Raw genomic sequence first — 24,016 nt, forward strand, 5'->3', positions numbered from 1 at the left:
TTCGAGCCCTGGTCTGGGAAGATCCCACATGCCGCGGAGCAACTAAGCCCGTGTGCCACAACTACTGAGCCTGTGCTCTAGAGCCCACGAGCCACAACTACTGAGCCTGCACACCGCAACGAAGAGTAGCCCCCACTCGCCGCAACTAGAGAAAGCCTGCGCGCAGCAACGAAGCCCCAACACAGCCAAAAATAAAATAAATAAATAAATTTATTAAAAAAAAAAGATATTGAGAATTTTTTTTCCTAGACCTTCGGGAACTAGTGAAGAATGAACAATGTTTTAGGTTCACTACTGGTTTGTTAAAACCTATTCTCGAAAGTATTTACACTCAAAAAAAAAAAAAGTATCTACACTCTACCTATTCATGATGGGAGGTTACTCTTAGCTCTTAAAAAATGAAATGCTATGTTTACACATTTGCATTGATAACAATTTGGCATGACCTGCATCTCTGTAAACTTATGTTGCGTGATATTTTAGACTGTCTAGACATATCACCACTTACACCAATGCAAAATAATAACAATAAAACAAAAAAAACATTCACCCCCTCCCCATATCACGACACCTACAAACATTAACAAATAAAGTGGGTGTTTTGGTCAGCTTGGGCCAAATATTCACCCTAGTTAGGTATTTTTACATATTGATAACAGAGCTTCCTGGATTCCTTCTTGGACGCTTATTATTCCCAAGACCCTGCTATGAAAGCACTAGTGATCTAGGACAGGAGTCAGCAAGCTCCCGCCCTCTGCTTGTTGCTGCAAATAAAGTCTCATCCGAACGCAGTCTCACTGCTAGTTTACATAATGTCTGTGGCTGATCTCACCTGACCGTGGCAGAGTTGAGGATTTGCAACAGACACCGTATGGCCCTCAAGACTAAAATATCTACTATTTAGGGTCTTTCTGCTCCAATCAGGTGAGTCGAAGACTCAGTAAGGAGTCAGTATGGTTGTTCCCAAGCCTGTTTTCACCACTTGTTGTTTGCTATGGAAATTACACAATTTAATTGTTCATTAGGTTACCCAATGAAATTTAGGTGGAAAAAGAAAAAGAATGATCTTTTTCGCAAATTAAGATGTTGAAAATATTTGATAAAGATGAGACATTCACTGTCTAAATATATAGCTGATAGCTGTACCACAAGATAGCTATAAAAGATGTGCAAAAAATCCTAACAAACTAGGATCCTACATTCAACTTGCTTCACAGGTGTTGTTATACACCCAAACCACTTTTTAAAAAATAAATTTATTTATTTTTTATTTATTTATTTTTGGCTGCATTGGGTCTTCGTTGCTGTGTGCAGGCTTCCTCTAGTTGCGGCAAGCGGGGGCTACTCTTCGTTGCGGTGCGCGGGCTTCTCGTTGCGGTGGCTTCTCTTGCTGAAGTGCACGGGCTCTAGGTGCACGGGCTTCAGTAGTTGCAGCACGTGGGCTCAGTAGTTGTGGCTCATGGGCTCTAGAGCCCTAGACTCAGTAGTTGTGGCTCACGGGCTTAGGTGCTCCTCAGCATGTGGGATCTTCCCGGACCAGGGCTCAAACCCGTGTCCCCTGCATTGGCAGGCGGATTCTTAACAGGGAAGTCCCTCAAACCACTTTTTAAAAAGGCAACAAATAGTAAATGGGTGGATGTTCTTTCTACAATATAATGACAAGAGACTCTATTCAGGGGAACAGAAATAAAAATGAGGGCCTTCATCCCATGTCAAAAAGATTGGCAAATGGTTTATATGTTTTAACTCAAAATGCAATAGAAATGTTTTAGATTTCTCTGTGTGTATATATATATTTTTAACTATTCCCTATTTAACTTTCTTTATTTCTGTTTTTTACTACCAATACTCATTATTTGTGCTAAGAAAACTTCAGCTGTTTTCTGGTTTGATGTTTATGTGGAAATACCAAGACCACGGGCAACTTCAAGCACAGGTATAACTTGCCAGGACAGAATCAATATCTCATTTAATGTAGTTTAATTTCTAGGATTTACATCTGGGACCCACATCTTATTCTCCTCAGGCAAATAGTCCATTAGTTTTTATGGGGGAAATCTTTTTCTGTCTGAGAATCAATAAAAAGCTTCCTGCAGTATGGTTCATATTTTATTCATCCTGGGACTTCTCGGTGGGCTGCTTCAAAAGGATTAGCTAGATGATGATCATAAAAAGAACCATGTGGCTCTTATTTTTCAATCTCGACATCCCTCCTGCCCCTACCCCGACCATCCCACACAGTGGGTCAGCGTGGAGTAATAGAAAGAATGCTGAAATGGGTATTTTCAAACTGACTTAATTCCCAACTTGGACATTAATTTCCTGTATGACCTTGGATGAGTGACATCACCCCACTGGGCTTTGTCTTCCTCATCTGAGGAGGAAGTGCTCCTGGCACCAGAGTCCAGAGGTACCAGGGCAGGGTTGACCTGCTTGCTAGCAATAGCCCTACCTGGAACATGACACTGAGATTTCTGTAGAGTGGGGTTTGCACCCAGCTCTGAAATTTCCTCACCATGTGACCCTGAACTGGTAGTTTTACTTCTCTTATGCCCACTTTCCTTACTTATAAAATGGAGACAATGATTCCTATTGATAGGGCAGTCAGATGAGATAAGGGTATCAAGGGACCGTAATTTCCTTTAAGTGAATATACATGTAGTGACTACGAGGACAGTGCCTGCTAAACGGAGGTTCACCTTTGCTTTATGGTGTTGAAACCAAGAATGGTCCCGGCAGCTTCATGCAATGAATATAATGCTGGTGTTTGAGACAAAAGTCTTGGATTCCAACTACCTCCACCTGTGTAGTTTTAGGACCTTGACCTGTGACTTCCGCTTTCTTAATTTCACTCTGCTTTTTGAACAACTGGATAACAGTAGCTACCTCCTGCCTGACATACCACCTGGCTCATACCACAGGCTCAGGACGGGGTAGCTCCAAGGCTTTCTCCTCCCCTGTGCCTCTTCCAAATAGAAACCAAGCCGAAAAGGAATAGAGAGATGGGGCTAAACCTTGAACTAGTTTGAATTGGTTGTAAGCTGAATTCTGGAATCACAGATTGCCAGGTCATTTCATCCAAACCCTTAATTTAGAGGCGAGGTAACCAGGGTTCTAACATAAAGCAATTCCTCCTGTGGTCGACCAGTAGTGAACAGACCTTTGGAATGTGAGCCACAGGAGTTAAGGAGGACCCGGGCAGGGCTGGCAAACACTTGGGGTTCTGGGAAAGTCCAAACACAAACTGAAGGCACATCCTCTCCAACGAGGAACTTACCGGGGATCCTTGGATTCCTGGTGGTCCCGCAGCTCCGGCAATTCCATCTGCCCCCTAAGGGTGGTAAAGCAGAAAGCCAGTTTGCTGTGTATCTGAACAGAGGTCATCAGCACCTCCTCTTCGTGCATGAGGCAATGCACAGACCTTAGATCCTGTGCCCCTTCCCAGCTGTCTGAACTGTAAGTGTTTCAGAGGTGCTTCTGCCTTCCCCATCAGGCTGGGATAGCCTCTGGGAATACAAAGATGTCGGGAGGACAGCAGCCGCATTTCAGGAGAGGCCAAAGCATTCACCAGCTAATTATCCATAAGATGAGAGTAAATGGTCTCACTTCAGAGTGGACATTTTCAGCTAACATCAGGGAACATTTCAGGACAAAAGACAAGAAATAAACAATTGGATTTATCTTCCAGAGAGCTAAGGAAGGCAATTGCCTGTATCGACAATCCAAGGATGAGGAGATGCATAGATGGATAAAGGGAAGGGGAGCTGTACACAGGTAAGTGGTGCAGAGTGAACCCCAGACAGGCTTCTGCCCTAGGGTTACTGCACGTGCTGTCCCTTCCGCCTGCAGTCCAAACCCCCATGTGTCAGAGCTCAGAACCTGCCCTCCTCCACACCTTGGCTCAAGTATCAGCTTCTCAGTGAGACATTTTCAGCCTACCAGATCCAAAATTGCAAGTCCCTGCTCCTCACCACCCCTTTTCTGTTTTTATTTTTCTCCAGCCTTTGCGTCCATCTGACATCTTAGTGTTTATCGCCTTGTTTACTGGGAATGAAAACAGTGCCTTGGAGATAGCAGACACTCAATAGTTCTTGAATAAATGAATGAATTAGGAGCTGGGCTGGCTGGGTGATAAAGGTAGAGGTTCTTTAGACTAATCGATGCATTGCTTCTTACTGGCTTTGATGCTTCAGTTTCCTTATCCGCAGAAGGCAGAAAGTGATATTGCCCATGCCATAGGGAGGTGAGGAGTCAATGAGGCAATGTTTACAACGTGCTCAGCACAGAACTGAGGGTACCAGTTAGGAGTGCACCCTCTCAGAGCCAGAGTTCCTGGGTCCATGTCCTGGCTCCCCACTGACGAGCTGTATGGGAAGTTACTTTACCTCTCTGCATCTCAGTTCCTTTGTAAAATGGAGAAAAAGGAAAAAAAAGAAAAAGACAGCACTGACTTAACTTGAGTTGTTGAGAGAACTGAGTAAGGTGATACGTATAAAGAGTTAGCCAGCCAGCACCAGGTACATACTAAGAGATCTCCATAAAGGGCTCTCTGTTATCAGAAGTCTGATGAGAGTGGTCTTCTTCTGTGCATGTCTGTTGGCCAACCCAAGACCAGGAGTACTGCAGGTAATAACTAAGCATGGGATAACAAATAAGCAAGGGCTCACAGTACTTTACTGACACCTTTCCAGCAGTCTTTATTTAGTCCTTTTGCATACATTTATTGGGTGCCTATGTCGTACCAGGTGTTGGCAAAGTTTTAGGGATACAGAAATGGCCACACCATGGTCTTGGACCTCAAGGAAATCTGACACAGTTGTAGAAGGTGTGTCTTATTTTCCGTGTAAGACAAATCCTGGAGACAAGCTGCAGTCTGATTTGTCTCCACGTCTTTCACCAGGTGAGGACCCCGTAAATGTTCACGAAATAAAAAGATGTTGATAATATTTAGATAAACAGCCTAAGGTTCATGCTCCCCTGCATCTGGGCTGCTTCAGGGGAAAATTACACATCTAACAGAATAACTGCGTTTCTACTCCAAATTTGGATTCTTCTACATAATTTTGCTGAAAGCTTTTGGCATCCTAGACTCTGGAATCTAGCTAAGCTAGCAGGTTGGGAACAGGGTAAGGGTTTTACTGGAAGAAGAATGCTAACAGAGCACCAGAAAATAAACTGTAAAAGTAAAGAGCTTTGTCTTCTTGGTATCTATATATAACATCATGAACACTCAAAAAACAATGCAGGATCGACCAGGAGGGTTGGCTGCCTGCTCTTGAGTTTCTGCTGCATGACTGGCCCCTAAACCTGAATGGGCAGCTGGCTCAGCATCCATTCCCAAAGGCAATGAACAGTCCAAGCCACGGCACAAAGTGGAGGCTTAATAAACACCTGCATGGTGCTGGATAAACTCACAAATCAGCTGGAGACAGACAAGCAACCTAGACCAAAGGGAGGTAAATTTGCCAAGAAGAGCATCAGTCAATGTTAGCACCACAGCTACTGGAAGAGCAAGGAGAACATCTGTTTGGAGGGGGAGGAGGGTCAATGGGAAAAAATGGGATGATATTAAAGGCTGTTGCTATAGCTAGACCGATAACAAGTGCCTTAGAATGACAACGAATGAACTGTTGAAAATAGTAATAATACATAGTAATAACTTGCAGTTATTATTATCGTTATCAATTACAGTAAATCCAAGAAAGTCTGGGTTTGCACAGACACTCTGTGATTCCCTGAGCCTCTCACCATGGGACAGTTTCCTACGGAAGAGGGAAAGTTGCTTCTATAATACATTTCTTACTTAAGAGCCTAACCTTGGAATTATCCCAGGCTTCCCACAACCCGAGCTGGATGAAAAACGCTAAGTGGAGCCTGTGCATCCCTGCCAATGGCCCCTGTCCCAAGAGCATTCTGACTACACTGTCCCTCAACGTAGCCAAGCCCCTCTGAGCTCACCCCAGATGCCGCCGCGACCTACATTTCACTTCACCCCAGACACCTTTGGTGTCAGCCCACTCTTTAAAATAAGCGGTCTGTCCATGTGATACCACCTCCAGGGAGTATGGAAGTATGCACAAATGACAAGGCCAGACGAGGAGGAGATTCAAAATAATTACTTACCGGTGGCCCAGGGTTCCCTGGGGGCCCCATGAAACCTGGAACTCCTGGATGACCCTAGGAAAACACAAGGCAATTATTTTAAATGATTCCCAAAAAGTTGCACTTCATGCAACTACCGAATTTCAGACAATAAGCTAGAATCCATCTTCTAACTCAGATAAAAATTCTGGATATAGATATACATATATGAACATATTTATATATATATAAATAGGTGGTTGAGGGAGTATCTAATAATATTTACAAAAACAAATCTATCCTGTAACTGGATTTGCTTCAAAATAATGTGAAGGAAGAAAGATATAGATGAAAACAAGAGTGGCCAAATAGCTGGAAGATATTATGACCAGGTGATAAATACAATGGGGTAATTTTTATTATATGCTCTTATTTTGATGTATGTTTGAAGTATCCCATAATAAAAATTTAAAAACAAATAAATACATATACACACAACTTATACCCACAATGGAAATAGCTAGATTAACTGAATTATGGCATCTATGACAGTATTACAGTCATTTTAAGACAGAGATTCACGTCGCCATGTGGCGAGGAGTCCATGTGTATTATAGAATGAGCTAAACCGGTTATGGTGCCAAGTGTATTGCATCAACATTTATTTAGTACAGCAATGTTATCAAACCAAACAAACCACCGTGAACGAAATGATCTCCCTGCCCTCCTCCTTCACCTCCTCCCACAGGAAAACACAAACTGTAACATTCGGTGTAGAGATCACTGCCATTGACAACTCATAAGAATAATCCAAAAAAATCTTGTCTTTCAAGATACAAGTGGAATTTTCGCTGAGTATGTCATTCAGACCTTTAGTATAGCTCTTATCTCACCGCTTCTGGATTCTTTGCTCACATGCCTCACCCTGTCGCTGAATGAAAAGCCCTGTGAGGTTAGGGATTTGCCCATCACTCATCCTGTATCTCAGAGCCTGGTGCGGGGCCTGGCACGGAGCTGGTTTACGATGAGTAGTGACCGAGAGACGGACAGAAGACTTAGAAGGAAAGGGGAAGGGCAGGAGGGAGAGAAAACAGGAAAAGAGGGAAAAGAGTGACAGCAGCAAGGCACAAGCAGAATAGCCAGTTTAAATGGCTTAAAGGTTGTTCGAGGCTGAGGACTTGAGAGTGCAGGGCGAGCTGGTAGCCCTGGATAGGAGACGAATGGGAGACAGCGTTCAGATCCACATGGACACACCCTTACAATGCATTCGGAGCAGTGGCCCAGCAGGGCTGGATGGGCCCTGAGCAGAGAAGGGGTGTCTATGAAGCATTTTAGCTCACACAGTGAGAGTCATACAACAGAAGTGGTGGGTGGGCAGGAAGAAAGGAGGGGGCGTTTTGCATTTTGTAATGAATGACTACCAGTTCAGTGAGCAAGAAGCACTAAAAGTAAACGAGTACAAAATTTTAAAATACGTGTTTTTAAAGAAAAGAGAAGGTAGGCTCTTCGGATAATCGGGGAAGGGGAGTGTGAATGAACCCAGGTGGAAACCATGGAAACATGATGTAGAAGAAAATCCTACCAAAGGCAAAGAAGAGACAAGAAATGACTGCAGAAACGGTGGAATGACAGTTACCTAGGAAAAATAGTGATGTTTCTTCAGGGCGAATGTTTCACTGTAAAATAAGTTTTTACCTGATCACCTTTCTGTCCAGTCTCACCATCTGCACCACGGTCTCCTTTATTTCCCTTAGGAGAAAAAAAAAAAAAAGAAAATCACTGAAAATTTTGCTAGCGCTACGTTGCAAAAGAAAAATTTTGCAATGCATTCATTCTTTCATTCTTCATCAATTTCTTATCAAGTTTGTGCTGCAGGCCCAAACTAGCTGTGGGACCTTGAGCAGGTCATTTAAACTCTGAGTTGTAGTTTTTTTAATCTACAAAATAGAGTAATGATTGCCCCCCTCATGAAATGTTGGGAGAATAAAATCAAATAATACATGGAAAACACTTAGCATAGAGCTCAGGATATAGTAAGAGTGCAATAAATATAATTATTATTTTTTACTATTTTGTATTTGAATCCTGGCTTTGTCATTTACTAATTGTGTGTCTTTGGGCAAGTTGTTTCAACTCTCTGTTTCCTACTTCTAAAATGAGGATAACAGCAGACTCATGGGGTTGTTGTGAGGATTACATGAACTGAAATCTACCAAGTAGACTAGCGATGGGTTCAGTGTTAGCTCTCAGTAAACATCAGCTATCATCATTCTCATCGTAATTATCACTATGATCATTATCACCATTATCACCACTGTCGCCATCACTGTTGCTGTCATTATGACATCATCACCATCACAACCACTATCTTCTCCTCAAATCAATCATCATCATCATCACCACCGTCACTGCAACGTTCACTCCTGGCACCTCCATCATTCTCCTCCTCCTCCTCCCTCACATCACCATCATCTTCATTATCATGGTCACCAAGACATAGCCTGCGACCTACCAAAAATATAGTTTTACAAACTAATCCTGAAAGTAACATTCAAAGGTTCCAATCTCTCTTAACTGTCACCTCTTTGGCCCTGTGTTTAGAATGTTAACAAGTATATTCCAGTAAAATGTTATTAAACAAAAACATTTCAGTTCCTTTAGAAGAATGTATTATGCAGTAAAAGAAGTCGTTGGCAATTAGTCAATCTTGGCTGTGTTTCCAGGCCTGTCCTCCCTTATCTTTGCATCTTTCAGAAGATCATGTCCCTTCTTTGCTCTGTTTATTCATTCAGTAAATGAAGGATGCGAGGGGGCAGGTCAATCTACGAGGGTCCAGGTCCAGAACCCTACAACTCTCTCACTGAAACATCACGCCCAGTCGTCTTCCTCTCCAGACTGTTGTACCACATCAGCAGTTCATTGATGACAATAACTACCTAATAACACCCTGGCTGCCTCCCTTGGGTATATTGGGAGGGTTACGTGATCTAATGCCTGTAAAGTGCCAAATGCTTTTGGGTAGAGGAAAAAAAAATAGGTTCAGAGGGGAAGAGCATTTGTTCCAACATTTTTGCATGTAATTATGTCTACTGTTTTAAAATCTATAAAGCCAGCACTGTCTGCAGGCCACTTTATAACCTCAATGAAAAGAAGTGACGGAATAGCACACCGCTTCTCCAACATTTAGGACGACTGCCTTAAAAGTAAATGGTTTCCTTTCAATTTCCAGTCCTCAGTCTGGGCTTAGAATGGTTTCAACCCTCATCTCACAGCAACTAAATGGCAGCAGCTCAAGGATCTCCACAGTTGTCCTTGTCTCCTTCTCCGCCGCAGCTGGGGATCAAAGCAAACACAGCCACCCCCAAGCCTGACTCACTTTCTTCCAGGAAAGAGGACTGACATTTACAGAGCCCCTACTCTGCCGGGTGCTCTTCCAGGGCGTCCACATGAGATCCCACTTCACGCATTTCTTTGTGTATATCCTGAGCTGATGCAAAACAGTATTTAATATGTCTACATTATCTAATTTAGCCAGGAAAACCACTCAGTGAGGTAGGGGTTATTACCAGAGCGTAGAGATAAGAAATCTGAAGACCAGAGAGGTGAAGTGATTCGCCTGAGGTCACACAGGTAATGAGAAACAAGATTTGGCATCTAATCCAGATCTGTCTGTATCCAAACTGCCTCCTCCTGACCAAGTTACTTTCCTGGTTATTTTCCTAGGTCGTGTTGCCTTGTCCCATTGGTTTTATAATGTCAAGAGCACTAGATTTATAGTCTAGAAGCCCGACTGACCTTGCCGACCATGTTCTGGGAACCTTTCTATGCACCGAGAATACAGCAATCAAAAAAACAGATTAGAAACAAAACAAAACCAAAACACCACCTGCCCACCTGGAGTTTACATTCCAGGGACATTATGAGTTTACTTCTTTGCTAGCTCAGCTCTCTTCAGTACATGTTTATTGAGGGTCCAATGGAAGGGTTTCATTTTTCCTGTTGAAAAGAAGGGAAGAAACTCCCACCACAACCCCTTTTATTAGAGCATTCACTTCAGAAAACTTGACACTGTGAATTCTTTCTCTGTCTCTTTGAAATGTATGTAAGTCCTTTTCAAAGCTGAATAAGCCTTTTGCCAGCTCTAGGACCCAGGAAAGTCTTTCTCAAGGACCTGGGAACACCCGTTTGAAATGTAATCAACAAGGAAAATAAAGCCCCATCTCCCAGGTTCTAAAGGAAAGTAGGAGTCTAACTTCGCGGTCCCTTGTTCCAAGCTGCAAAGAGAAGTTTGATTTTCTTTTGTACAAAACTAATTCACTAAAGCAGAAGATCACTCCGATCACCAGGTGAGTTAGGATGAACATGACAAATGGTGCTACTTGGTCCTCTTACACGAGAACTAGTTATTGCTCATCCTGAGGACGCACACATCATGGGTCATAGCTGCTTGGCCATAGAAAAGGGTGAGATTTCTTTGTCTTTACAATCTCTTAGCAAAACTGCCTGTGATGCCTTATAATACTCTGGCTTAATGCTTGTACAAAAATAAAATTACTTCCCTTCTTTTCTTTGTGGACAGGTTTTCTGGTTTGGGAGAAGATTCTGTTTAGTTTTTAATTATATTTCCTCAACACCATCATTTGCTAAGTGCATAATGTAACAATTATTTAGAGGTTATGTTCCTAGCAGAGGCTGCTCTAAGGATGCTGGCTTTTGTGAATCCATCAAACAGGTAATTCTCTCCAGGAGTTTACAAACTGTTGAGAGCAGGGCCTAAACTTTCTCAAATTAGTTAAGTCTCTGCTATTCTCAGAATAAGCCCTGTCCCTGAAATTTTGCCTGCTGTTTCTCTGCCTAGAAAACTCTTCCCCAAGAATGCCTGGCAAAGCACTGCCTAACTTTCCAATGCAACTAAAATCCCACCTCCTGCTGCAGGTGGCCTTCACAGGTGACCTCTGCCCCATGGCATTATTTTCCTTAAAATCATTTAACTCTTCTCATGGAAATTTGTTACAGTTGTTATTAACTCAGATGGAGGAACAATTATGAGGACCTCCCACAGTTACACGCATCTCACATTTCCTACGTGCTGGGCACCATGCCTGGTGCTTTGTAAATGTTTCCTTGTTTTAATTGTCACATCCTCTCTGTGAGATGAGCCACTAGTTTTTCTTTTACAGATGAGGGACCCCAGGTTCAGAAGAGTCAAAGTTGCCCAAGTCTTACCATTAGTAAGCACAATTCACTCAGCTACTAAGAGGCAGAACTGGGTTGGAGAACCCCTGACCTCTCACTGCTCTCGGTGGCCTCGGCCCCAGTCTGATTTTTCTAAGAGTCATGACCCTGTAGATCTTTCTTCTCCAACACATCAGGCCTTAGAAGGCATGGCCCATTTCTGACCTACCTCTTCCTCCTGACTTGGAAGGGAGCTGTTTAAGGGCATGTGTGGTGAGAATCTTTCAGGATTGAGGCAGCTGTGGGTGAAAAGAGACCTCTCCTGAAGACAGCAGGGACTAAATGGCTCTGGGTTGCCTTCTGGGAAGAATGGGATTCCAGGGCCTTTTCTGGCAGTTCTAGTAACAGCAGAGGAGGTATTATCCCTGCTCCCAGAATCGTCCAGAACCTCCAAGGCAGTGGGGGGATGGGGGTGGGCAGCTTCTGCTCACTTAGCATCTCCAATCCCTGCAGTTCCCATTACATGATTGGTGGACACGTGGACGAGAAGAAAACCATGTTTTTCACGAAGGATAGAATAAGCGGCACTTCCAAACTGGAAGGCGCTATTGCATCTGACTCTGCAGAAAACCTCGTTTCCAGAAAATCATGTTCTGATTACCATCTCGCTCCTTTTTCCTCTACATGGTCTGTAATCATAACAACAGCCACTGTATCTCCAGACCCTACCCCTTAGAGTCAGTGTCTTAGGCAGTTCGAAAGCTCCAGACAATGAAGCTCTGGATTTGACGGTGTCATTAACCTCCCCAGACCCAGCAGCCAAAGAGAGCAGCTGCAAATCTGCGAGAAAAATCCTGGGGAGGCTGATTTCCCAGACGCTGGATCACCATTGCACGCAATGAAGCAAATCAAACCTTCTTGATGACGCACGTGACCAGTGAACGCCCAGGGCCTTTGGTTACAGAAGGACGCTAACAATGTCCAGAAAGGCTCCACTGTGGGCAGCATTTTCAATTTATAAATTCATCCTGGTGTCCACAGGTCTGGCAGAGATCCTGTTTGATAACTGCGGCTCAACAGAAAGGAAATGAAACAATCCTCTGTTCTGTTTTCTGGAGAGTGGCGTGGGATGAAGAGCACAGAGACAGGCTTGAATTTGAAGCCAAGAACCAGGGCAAGCCTGTGAGTCCTCAGATGAGATATGTAAATCCTCTGCAACTCAGCTTCCCAGCAGTAGGTGGTGGCAGGGGGAAGCTATTACAGGGGCGGTACCGGAGACAGTGTAGGTAGAAGCTAGGCTCCCCCGTGGGGAGCTGTCCTTGGTGCTGCCGGTGGTGGTAGCATTACTGGGGGTATAACGGCATACTAACTAGTGCGGGTCCTGGAGTTGGACGAGCAGGGATTCACCTTGGCTATACCACCTACTAGTTTTGTAATACTGGCATTTAATCTCGCTCAACCTTAGTTTCCTACTCTGTAAAGTGGAACAACACCTCTACTTCCTAGGACGACGCTCACCATCGCAGGAGACAATATTGTCAAGCGGGTAAGCTGGCTCTTGGCCCTTAACACAGCAGGTACACTGTCTCCTGCAGTCCCTGGGAGTAGCTCATTCTGTAGTGCGGACCCTGAGAACTTCTCACAGTCACCATGGACTTCCAAGGGGGGCAAAAAAACCCCGTCTTTCAGAGGCAGCACTAATTTCTGTCCTTTTTCTGGGTGGAAGCTTTCTTTGGCTTTCTCTGACTCTGTAAAGGAACAAACCCTCCCTTGAAGGGAATTATAAAAGAACAAAGGCAGAGCACTTGTCCCAAGACACCAACACTTCAGGAGCAGTTGGGCTGATAGAGAAAACAATTCCTACTCAGTGGAGGGAACTCCTATCTGTTTCATTGATTGGCTTTTGTTTCTCTGAATAAAGGTCATTCCATGGCAGAGGTAGCACCCAGCAGCTGGCAAGATGACAACAAGGGCCGCATAGTGAGGATCAGCTGAAACTACCCACCGCAGAATCCTCCAGGCGACGAGTTAGCCACTGTTTATGACCCCAGAAAAGAAGGGTAATCCTCAGCAAATAGCGCAGAGGATGCTAGGCTGTGCTGGTGTCTCTTAACCTAACACTGCTCCCGGGCAGAATCTCTTGTTCCATCTACACTGAGACCTGACATCTATAGTTCCTGAAGCAGGAGTCTTAGGTTTGTCAAAACCCTATAAAACTTCAATGTCTCTGGATAACAACTAGATGTCTAACCTGCCAGCCAGGGCCTGGGAGATCTGGCTGTTTTCCATCCTGATACCCCACAGGCCCCTGGCTTTGTTGTCACACCACCATATTTCTGTTTGCTTCCTTGCCTTTTAATGGTAATAATAATACCTCCAACCCCATTTTCCAGGGCTGTGCCTAGGGTGAGGGAAGTGAGCACTCACCTGGGGGGCAAAATGTAAGGGGCCCCGGGAAACCTCAGGATCCAAGATAAACAATATTTTAGGGCCATATTTTTATAAGTCAAAATTAATGCAAAATAATCCAAGATGAACAAAATATGAACATGTAATAAATACAGGGCTCCAAAGGGGCAAGGATTAGGGGGAGGCAAGGAAAGTGAGGGATTCATGTGTAGGCTGGGTCTCGTCTTTTTTTTTTATATAAATTTATTAATTTTATTTATTTATTTTTGGCTACATTGGGTCTTCGTTGCTGCGCACAGGCTTTCTCTAGTTGCGGCGAGCAGGGGCTACTCTTTGTTGCAGTGCGCGGGCTTCTCATTGCGGTGGCTTCTCTTGTTGTGGAGCACGGGCTCTAGACGCCCAGGCTTCAGTAGTTGTGGCACATGGGCTTCAGTAGTTGTGGCGCACGGGCTTAGTTGCTCTGCAGTATGTGGGATCTTCCCGGATCAGGGCTTGAACCCGTGTCCCCTGCACTGGCAGGTGGATTCTTAACCACTGAGCCACCAGGGAAGCCCTGGGTCTCGTCTTTATTTAACATTTTGATATTTTGTTCCTTATGTATCTACTGCACTCATTTTAAACATTTCATAATACCGCATTAGAGTCTCATTTATCTGGGTTATGGAGGATTTTGGCTTCCCCTTACGTTTTCCAGCCAAGTCCTCACCCCAATCCTGGCCCAGGGGCTGACAGAGCATGAGGGCTAAGATTGACAGATGGCTTACAATGTGACAGGCTCTGGTGGGGGCATCTCATGAGCGGCCGTCAGGGCCAGAGCCTGTAAGGTCTCTGCTCTCACACTCTCTAGGGTACCAGGAGGAAAGGGAAGGGCAGAGAGGTAAGAAGCTAGCCCAAGGTCACTGCTGAGACTGGATTCCAACCCCAAAGGGCTTGCTCCTGTGGTCTCTCTCCTACTGACAATTTCCTGCTGCATCTCCCATCAGATGAGCCACACCGTGTTCCAGCCAGGTCACAAGAAGAGACACAGTGACACATGTCCCTGAATGTTGGGGCAGAGCAGTGCGTAGAGTTTCCAGCAGCACAGAGGTGACAAGGGGGTCAGAGAGAGCCCCCAGGGCAGCATCGATGTCAGGGGAAGTGGAATAAGGCTGGGAAGGTCAGAGCTCACCCGCTCCCTGCCTGTACGCCGCACTCACACACTCTCTTCCCCTTAGAGGTAAATACTGTCACCACCCAGAGCCCAAACAGCCACAGCCCAGACACTTGTTCTGGCAGCCAGAGCTTCGCAGCCTGTTCTACAGCTGCCATCCCAGCTCCTTCCTCCCAGGCCAGTCTCCCTGGCTTTGTGAAACTACAAGCTATCCTGCCCGTTTTAGATGGGTGTCTTGTCATTCATGTGAGAGTTAATGATACTCACTTGCGTTTGTATAGCTCCTTCCTAATATTTTTATTGAGTGCCAAGTTCTTTTTATGTATGATATTGTGCAACTCTTCCCTCTCTCTGAAGTTGTTTTTATTTACATCGTTAGTGGGTGGAGAAATTGAGGCCCAGAGAGGTCAAGAATTTTGCCTAAGGTTACACAGCTCCAAAGACTCAACTCAGGGGTGGGACTCGAGTTCGGAGCTATCTGACCCCAAAGCTCATGTCTTAACCAGCACTACACATTCCTATCTGGTAGCTCATCTATACTTTCAGCCACTCGAGTATTTGTCTATGAGCAATCTGAGACTCAACAAGTTCACGGGCCCCTTCCCATGGTCACTGAGACAGTCAGTGCTAAGGAGAGAACCTGAACTTGGATTTTCTGATTTTAAAATCATTGTTCCTTTCCACTGGACGTCACTCTTCCTCAAACGTCGGTTCACCAGTGAGATGAGAATAAACGCACATGATTTTTATGAAAGCTCACTGACCTGTGGTCCGTCTATTCCTGGGGGCCCTGGGAGGCCTCTGGGCCCAGCATCTCCCTGCAGCAGGAATAACGGGGAAAAAACAAAACAAAACAAAACAGTAAGAATGAGTGTCTGGAGCCCATGCCCACAGTCATCGGCAAGCCATCCTCTTACACAGGCACTCACTGACTTCCCACCGGCTTCCCTGTCCCCTGCCCCACCCTACTGCGTGTCTGAGCAAAGGGTGTAGGTGGGCGGCGGTGCATTCATGGCCGTCACCCACCACCAATGTGGCAGCTGGTATGAGAGCCAGTCCCCAAGGGCCCCCATGGCCCTACCTCCCGCTTCTGTGCCCTTGCGTAGAATCCCCCCTTGTGTCCCCGAGACGCGGTGCTGAGATCTCCCAGGTGATGTATTCCATTACAGTGACAAAAACTGTTTCCCCTTTTCTCCTTACCTTTTTCCCTTCTGTGCCTTCTCTCCCTGGCTTTCCCGGGAGACCTTTGTCCCCTTTAAAACCTGGCAGACCATGGAGGCCTGGGGGACCTGGGGGACAGTCACTGCACACATCCTGAGAAAAAGAGCAAAAACAGTACAGTTACTTATAAAACAAAAGGTGGCCCATGGCTCCTACCTTTCCAGACAGGAAGAAGCCAGCAAATGATGAAAAGGAAACAGGTGGATTGAGTCACTACCCACATAGCTTGTGTCAAACTTTGCATTTTTCTCTCTTGGTCTTAAATTAGATTTCAGCACTGATACATCTGATATATCTGGATTATTACCGCATTTCTCCCTACTTCTGACCAGACTGCTGAAATGTAGCCCAAGATGAAGATGTCGAAAGCGAAGATGTACCAATGTCTGTGAGCGTCTAAAAACATTCACAGTACAGATTTAAGGCAAACATTTAGTACTGTTAAAGATAGCATGCTCTGTCCCTAAGACTAGAGACAAGACAGAGCTGGGAACTGCATTCTCTGTCTGGTGGGTTTGCCCAAGAGGTTTCTGAACAAAGCAGCAAAAAAAAAAGAAAGCAACAGGCACCCACCCTTGGGACTCTCTTGCTGTGACACACACCAAATCTCACCATGCCTGGCATTATTCTTTGTTCAAAGTAGGCATTTAATAACTGTTCCCCAGCATGGAGCTTTGCTCCACTCCTTTGAGGCAGGTAAGTGCTGTCCCTGGCGTGAATGTAAAGTTCTCAGCCCAGAGGACAGGTTCTCTAGCTTGTCTGCGTCCTCCCCAGATCTTACATTTTGGAGCACAGTGAACACCAAATAAAATTCACAGGCTTGACCACACTCTCATCCACGTCACACCCCAGGGTCTTGAGTTGCTCCTTCCACGCCCTTCTCTCTAATCCTCACTCTCTTCCTGCCCTATTCTCTCCCTGCTATAAGGGTTAAATGAGATAAAACAAAGAGGTCTCTCAGAAGAGTGGCAGATCATTCCCAGTGCTTTTGGCTATTATGAATTCATATATCTACCCAGCAGCTCCCTCGCTGTTAGGCACTGCTTTTCTGCTTTGAGACCACAGCGAGCACACGTCTTGAAGGGCTCATGGTTCCATGTACCAACTGACACAAACGCACGCATTAACTAGGGCTTCTGGGATGCTCCACTGGAGAGATCGGCAAAGACTTGTTCATATTCAATGAGGTGATGCTTCAGGTGGCTTGGCATTCAAATCGGTCTCTAATTCAGGATGGAAGGGGTTTCGTCATCAAAAAAGCAACTCTGAACAGTCCACCTTCCTTTTAGGTACTTACTCCTACTCAATATTTGAAGATTCTTTAGAAGTGTCCTACTCCAAGAAGCCTTCCTGATGGCTTCACACTGGGGATATGTTTCTGCTCCCACGGACCCAGGAATTCCTGCTATGGAAGCACCTGTCTCACTATTGAGGAGATCTGTTTATAGCTCCAAGCCCTCCCCACTAAGCAAAAAAGTGTTAGCTCTCCGAGAACAGAGGTAGAGTTGCTCTATCTTTGGATGTCCACTTCGTAGCAAATAACCTTCCGCAGAGCATGAGTTCCATAAATGAGGGAACCAGCCGACCCGACCAACCACCAACCAACTGGCCACTGACCTTCTGGCACCCAGTGTCATCTTCCTTTAGTGGTGGTTTCAGATGCTGGTTGAATGTTTTTGGAGGATGAGGAGTACCAAATGTTGGGCTACATGAAGAAATGGCAGATGAGAGAAGCTGAAGGATACCGTTTCCAGTTGTTGTTTTTTGTTTGGAAGAGTGGCAGACTTGGGAGGAACTCATCTATCTCGTCTATTCCTAGACCTTCTCTATAGTTCGTTAAAATGAGATACAGCCATCAAACATGGCAACAATGCACACAGGATGAGATGTTTTGGACTTGGTGGGTGCAAGAGTGATTCGGAACCATTCTTCGCAGCAGGATCCACAGCATAAAGAAATTGTATCTGAGCAATACAAAATGTCACTACTTTCCAATTTCTTTTCCATTTGTGGCATGGGTAACTCAGCCTGGGTCTGTCTTAGTCGCATATTCTGTGTAGGATTGTTCCCTGATGACCAGAGCAGCCCCCAGCAGCCCCCAGACTTGCCAGTGAGGGGGCTGGATCAGGTCCTGGAATCCAGTGAGCACAGGGCAAGACCAGCCCCCCACCTGCGGTCCTAACAATGCTCACTTTGGCTCCTGTGCTCCTGGGGCCCCCAGCCCCTGCTGACCTCGGCTACCGGAAATGCCTTGACACTAGTGCTGGGGCCCAGGGTGGGCTGCCCCAAAATGTCTCAATAGCATATAATTTTGAACTAAAGATATGTAAGAAATGGCCAGTGCAAGAGGGACACTGGCCCTTCTCTCTGTCTCCCTGAAAGCAAGAAATAAACCTCTAATGTGAAAAGTACCCTCCCTGCATTTGGAGGTAGAAGAGCACCTTTATCCCCGGAAACAGGGATTTCAAGGCGGAGAAGCCTGTATAAACCTTTTTAAATTTACTACCCTAAGTCCAAGCTCTGTTTAGGTTCTTCACTAATTAAGGACCCAAAGCCTAAGTTTCTTTGCCCTGTCAATTCCTCACAAATGTATTGCTTCTTTACCCAAAAAGTATAAAAGCTGCCTGTTTTGGCCACATCTTAGGTCCCATTTCTATGAGACCTCCATGTGCACAAATTAAAATGTATTTATTTTTCTTCTGTTAATGTTGTGTGTCAATTTTATTATTAGTCTGGCCACAAGAACTCGAGAGGGATTATAGGGGGAAATTTCTCCCTCCCCGCCACTAGCCAGGGTTCTGCTTCCGGCTAGACGGGCTTGCCCAGACCACACCAAAGCCTCTGCCCACTTGGGATCACAGCTTCATCTCTCCAAGCCTCAGTCCCTTATCTGTGAGATGAGAACCTCAGAGTCTGGGGAGAAATACATGAGATAATGAATGGAAAATGCCTGATGCCATGCCTGGCACACAGTGACAGCACAGGAATTTCAGCTGCTACATGTGTCACTGTGGTTTCAGTTGTTATTTTCCTCCCTAAATCTGTTGCTTTGTCCCACTGGCAGATCAGATGCCCCTGATCATCAATACTGACTCCCAACTTTTCCACTTAACTGAGTCATCTCAGGCAAGTCACTTAGTCCCTTTGAGTCTATTTCCATTATCTGTTAACAAGGATCGTTCTCCTACCTTAGGAGAGGGATGTGAAACTGAAATAACACATGTGAAGCATCTAGCACGTTGCAGGGTTCCAATCTGTAAGTACAGACTCCCTCTGGCCTCCATCCCCTTCCTTTTTCCTGAGACATTTTCAGCAAACCCAGCTGGCTGTGTCACTGTATTTGGTGCGGGACCGTATATCAAGCAAGCGCTCAATCAAATGTGTACAACTGGAGGAGTGCTGCAGTCTCTGCCAGGCATAGGAATCACCTCCAGATCAGCTCATGCAAGTTCTTGCTGGATTCCTGAATCCTCACTGCATACTCCTACCGAAGGGTTGTGGAGCCTACATTTCAAACCTCTAGGTGACAGGCAAGAAACTCACTACCTGCCTGTCCTTCGTCAGGTAGCTGTCAGGAAGCTCGGACGCATGCGAAGATGAAGTCGGAGAGCAGAGGGGCTAAGAGCACAAGGGCGTGGAGTCGGTCACACTGGGTTTGCGTCTTCGCTCTGCCGCCATCCAGCTCTGTTGCCTTGAACGAGTGACTGACCCCTCTGTGCCCAATCTCCTGCTCCGTAAAATCCAGCACATAATAGTACCCACCTGCTGGGTTGTTGGTGAGGATAGGATGAAGTAATATTTATCCCAGGGAATCATCTAATGGAGAGGCCCTGAGGATGACCTCCCTGGGCACAGGTCCAACTATGGAAGTTCATTAAACAGGAACTCTTAGAAGACAAACTTTCTAACCAGGCAGTTTTCCAGCTATCAGAATGAGGCAAATTTTCTGTAATAAAAGATACCTTCTTAGCAAGAGAGGGTCCTGTCACCAGCCCACCTGGACCAGATCATCATTAAGATGGCAGCAGGTGATTATAAAACAGGGAGCTAGGATAGCTGACTTCACAGACCTGGGCAAACCCACAGAGCCCAGGCTCTTGTCCACAGGGTTTCCAGGCAAAGAACAGCTCTGTAGGGCCAGGGAGTCTCAGGTGCTTCCCTGAATGTAGGTGCTCACATTCTCTCTGCGGTTCCTGGGTGCTCTGAGGAACACAGCTGCATCCTTTAGCAGCTAGGAAGTATCGATTTGACTAAATACCTGTCTTAATGCTGTAGCCGTAAAGCATTAACCCATGCAGCATTCACCCCTATTATCATTGCCATCAGGACTGGGACACCTTGAGGTTGAAATCCTTGGTGGGGCTGTGGGGTGGGGAAGACAGGGGCCGATGCAAACCCAGGGCCTTCCAGCGGGACGCAGTTAGGAAAAAATGATCAAGAACGTAACGCCTGTAATAAACAAGGCTGGAATCAATAGATAATGAATTCTTGCCATGTCCTTGTTGTAAAAAAAAAACAAAACAAAATACCCTCTTGTCAATGAAAATCAGGAAAGATTGCTCTATTACTACTCATTTTCCAGTAAAATGTATACTTTTCCATCAAGGCATCTCAATGTATAAAGAGATGAAAAGGCCCAGGCTTCTGAGAAGGATTTCTTTTCCCTTTTGTTCTCCTCCCTTGCTCTCGTGCAAGAACCAGGTATTTTCCGACACCTCCCAAGTGGTTTTTAGAATACAGGAAGTGAGGGAGAGGGTGGTCACACAAAATCCAAGGCCAAGCTTCACCCGAAGTTAAGACAAAAGCTTGGAACAGAGGCAGCAAAGGGTCCTCCACACGCACGGCCGCAGGACTGCTCTTCCTGAAACACAAATCTTATCCTGCCTCTGTCTTGCTCACAGCCTTCCCCAGTTCTTCTCTTTAGGAGCCGAGGTCCCTGGCCAGGCTCCTGGGCATCCAGCTTTCCGTGCCCTATCTCGGCAGAGCTGTGCTGAACTCGCGTCTTCTGCCGCTCGTGGAGAAGGTGCACGTGGTTCGGACCAGGAGCGCAGCGCGTGCTCCCATCTGGACTCAGCCTGGCTAAGGGCCCGGCAGCCGGCTCCACCTCCCTGCACCTGCACTCTGGACCTCGCACCAGAAGAAACCCCACCCGGCCTGTCTGACTCTGCCCATGCGTCCTCTCAGAACTCCAGGATGCTCTCCTGTGTGGGGTCAGAGGTCAGCCTCTGGAATCAGTGAGGCGTGGACTCTAGTCCCATAAAGTCACTGACCCTCACAGTGACTCAGGTTTCTAACAAGCAAAACAAGAACATAAATAGTACCAACATCAGAGAGTGATCGGGGATATAAAACAAGAGACACGCGGGAAGCATTTCGCGTAGCACTGCCTGGGAGGATTTCCTGTGGTGATGGATCTCACTGTCCAATAAGATAGCCACTAGCCACAGGTGGCGAGTAAGTACCTGGAATGTGGCTAGTGTGACCAAGGACCGGAATTGCTAATTGCATTTAATTTTAATTAACTTACATTTAAATTGACACACGTGGCCAGTGGCTGCCACACTGAACAGCGGATTTTAGCACACTGCTGGCACACAGTGAATTCTCAACAAATGTTGCTATCACTGTTACTATTATAACATAGTTGTTCAGACAAAAAGAAAAGCACATATTATTGAGATCTCCAATCCCCCCATCACCATTTTCAAAACGCATGCACATTTATTTTATGCTCTTACCTTAACCAAGAGATTTATGTCCCCTGGAGACAGTAGTGGAGAGGGGCCCTGTCAAAATAAAAATCAATAAATACAGACATACACACATGCATGCACACTGCATACTCCATGCTTCTTTAGACAGCACGCAGCCTTCAAAATGTAAGCTGTAACACATGACGAAGCTGTGCCAGGCACAGGATGCCAGGCGCCCTGCCTACGCCCCACGCTTGGGAGCCATAGAAAGACTTGGCAGCCCAAGTGCACGGGCTGTCAGTCCTGAGTCTGACTGACATCAGCCTTTCTGGTCCCCGGTCTCCTTCTTCTGGCCCTTTCTCTTCTCCTGGTGGCCTCTCCTCCCCACTTCCATCAAAACCAATAGGTCCCATGGGTACTGTGGAAGACAAAGGGGCGGACGGCCCTTTACTCCCCAGATGGGTAGTAGCTGTCACTATCATTCACAATCTAGCATTATTTTAAAGCAATTTCCTCAGCTTTTGTAGGTGAAATAGCATTTTAAACCTCATTCGTCACTATGAGTTGGAAGTCTCTAACTTCAGGAAGATTTCAGAAATTGGGAGTAATTACGAAGCCTCTGAAGGTGTGTAGGAGACTGTGGGACACTGACTTCACATTCAAACCCATGGTGAGTTGGAACATGGCATGTGATGATTGTGGTCAGCCCGGAGCCCAAGTGGAGCAGAGGCGGGGTTCACACTGGGGTTCAAGGAACATGAAGCTGGGAAGGAAACGGAAGCTCAAAGGCAGACACCAAAGTGAGGAAGGGATTCTTAGGAAAGAATTGGGAGACTGGTGTGCTACTTTGCAAACTTCTAAATTTTGCAGTGGAAAAGCAGTACCAGAGAATCCACTCTCCAGAGGGAAGGTGGCAGATTTTCCTCTAGATTTTCCACAGATTTTCCTCTGTGGCCACAATCGGACTTGTGGTGGCTGATTCCTTCTGATTAAGTTTGACTTTGGGTTTATAAATTATGAATCCAGTCTAGCCTCTTAATGAGACAATTTCCCTGGCTACCACCTCCTCTCCCTGGCCCCATGGGGTTTCTGCCACATCCTGTGGCTACAGAAAGCCATGTGACAGTAGCATCATATATGTTTGCATAGGATAATCTTGGCAGTGGCTGGGCGTATGCCTGTGTTTTCTGAGTTGAAATGCTCAAGTATTCTATCAACGCTCTGGTCTATTTCAAGAGGACACCCGAGAGAGATTGGGGTTGGACTGACTCAGATTTGGAGGTTTTGAAGGAACTACTAGCCTGCAGGGAGAGCTCACGTGGGTGGCATCTGCTGAACAAAGCCGAGAACGTCCTTAGTTTCCTGAGACGGACCCTCACGAGGAAGGCCAACTTGTGCCACGTTAATTAAAGCTTTAAAAGGGGGAGAGGGGTTTTATTTTGATGCCTTATATTTTCCCCTGGGAAGTTAATAACCTAAGATTCCTATTGTTCAAATTGGGACATTTTCACACTGCTGGCCTTGTATTCTTTGGAATATTTTTCTGCTGTCATTTGAGCCCCTTGTAGAGTTAGAATGAGCTCTATTAGACAGCATGGCTGGGCATCAGTTAGAAAAGGAGAGAGAACAAGGAGTGAGTTTTCTGTCTAGGTACAGCGTGGCCTTGGGGATAATTCAGTTAATGTCCTGTTGTGGCCCATTTCTGTGGGTCTCACAAGATAGGTCTGAATACACAGGAGAAAGGCCGTTGTGGGGTGGTGGCCTCCTGAAGGTGGACACAGGACGCATCAGAGATTGCCATGTTCGCTCTGGAGGAATTGGTTGTTGATGGGATGAGAGAACAGGAGTGGGAAGTGCTGGGGTATAGGAGACATAGTCTGTGCCCTGCTTAGACCCTCCTTCCCTCCTGGTGTGCCCAACCACCAGCTGCCAGGACGCTGGCTGGAAGGTCACACAGAGACGTTACACAGTCAATGATAAGCTGACATGGAGGTGAGTAAGTGCGGCCTCCTGACTCGAGACGGGCCAGCTCTGCGGCGCTGCTCGCTCCCCGTAGGATCAGCATGAGCCTAGATTCCAGCTGAGCCCACGACTTTGACTGCCTTTTCCCCACCACGCCCCGCTTTCTTCAATCCTGGCAGGTTTCACCTCAATCAGTTGGCACAAGAATCCTCACCAGAGGCTCTGCTCCCAGAGAACCCAAGGCTAGACAGAGGGATTCCCAGGACAGGGATTCTGGGGGTGCAGCGCTGGAGAAACACTGCAGGCCCCGCTCTCCACCCCCTGA

The 24,016-nt window shown here is 46.0% G+C and overlaps 1 protein-coding gene across 1 annotated transcript in view; it reads right to left on the reverse strand.

The window, feature by feature from the left end:
- COL22A1 (collagen type XXII alpha 1 chain) overlaps nucleotides 1-24,016 on the reverse strand; it is a 247,984-nt gene that overhangs the window by 36,187 nt on the left and 187,781 nt on the right. The window contains exons 43-48 of the mRNA XM_061171582.1: nucleotides 21,775-21,822; nucleotides 16,016-16,129; nucleotides 15,580-15,633; nucleotides 7,777-7,830; nucleotides 6,124-6,177; nucleotides 3,278-3,331 (exon numbers count right to left, since the gene is read on the reverse strand). Of these exons, the coding sequence (XP_061027565.1) occupies nucleotides 3,278-3,331; nucleotides 6,124-6,177; nucleotides 7,777-7,830; nucleotides 15,580-15,633; nucleotides 16,016-16,129; nucleotides 21,775-21,822 (378 nt within the window). The remainder of the gene's footprint in view (nucleotides 1-3,277; nucleotides 3,332-6,123; nucleotides 6,178-7,776; nucleotides 7,831-15,579; nucleotides 15,634-16,015; nucleotides 16,130-21,774; nucleotides 21,823-24,016) is intronic.

This window comes from Eubalaena glacialis, chromosome 17 (genome assembly GCF_028564815.1).
Source record: "Eubalaena glacialis isolate mEubGla1 chromosome 17, mEubGla1.1.hap2.+ XY, whole genome shotgun sequence".
In the NCBI taxonomy this organism is placed as follows: domain Eukaryota; kingdom Metazoa; phylum Chordata; class Mammalia; order Artiodactyla; family Balaenidae; genus Eubalaena; species Eubalaena glacialis.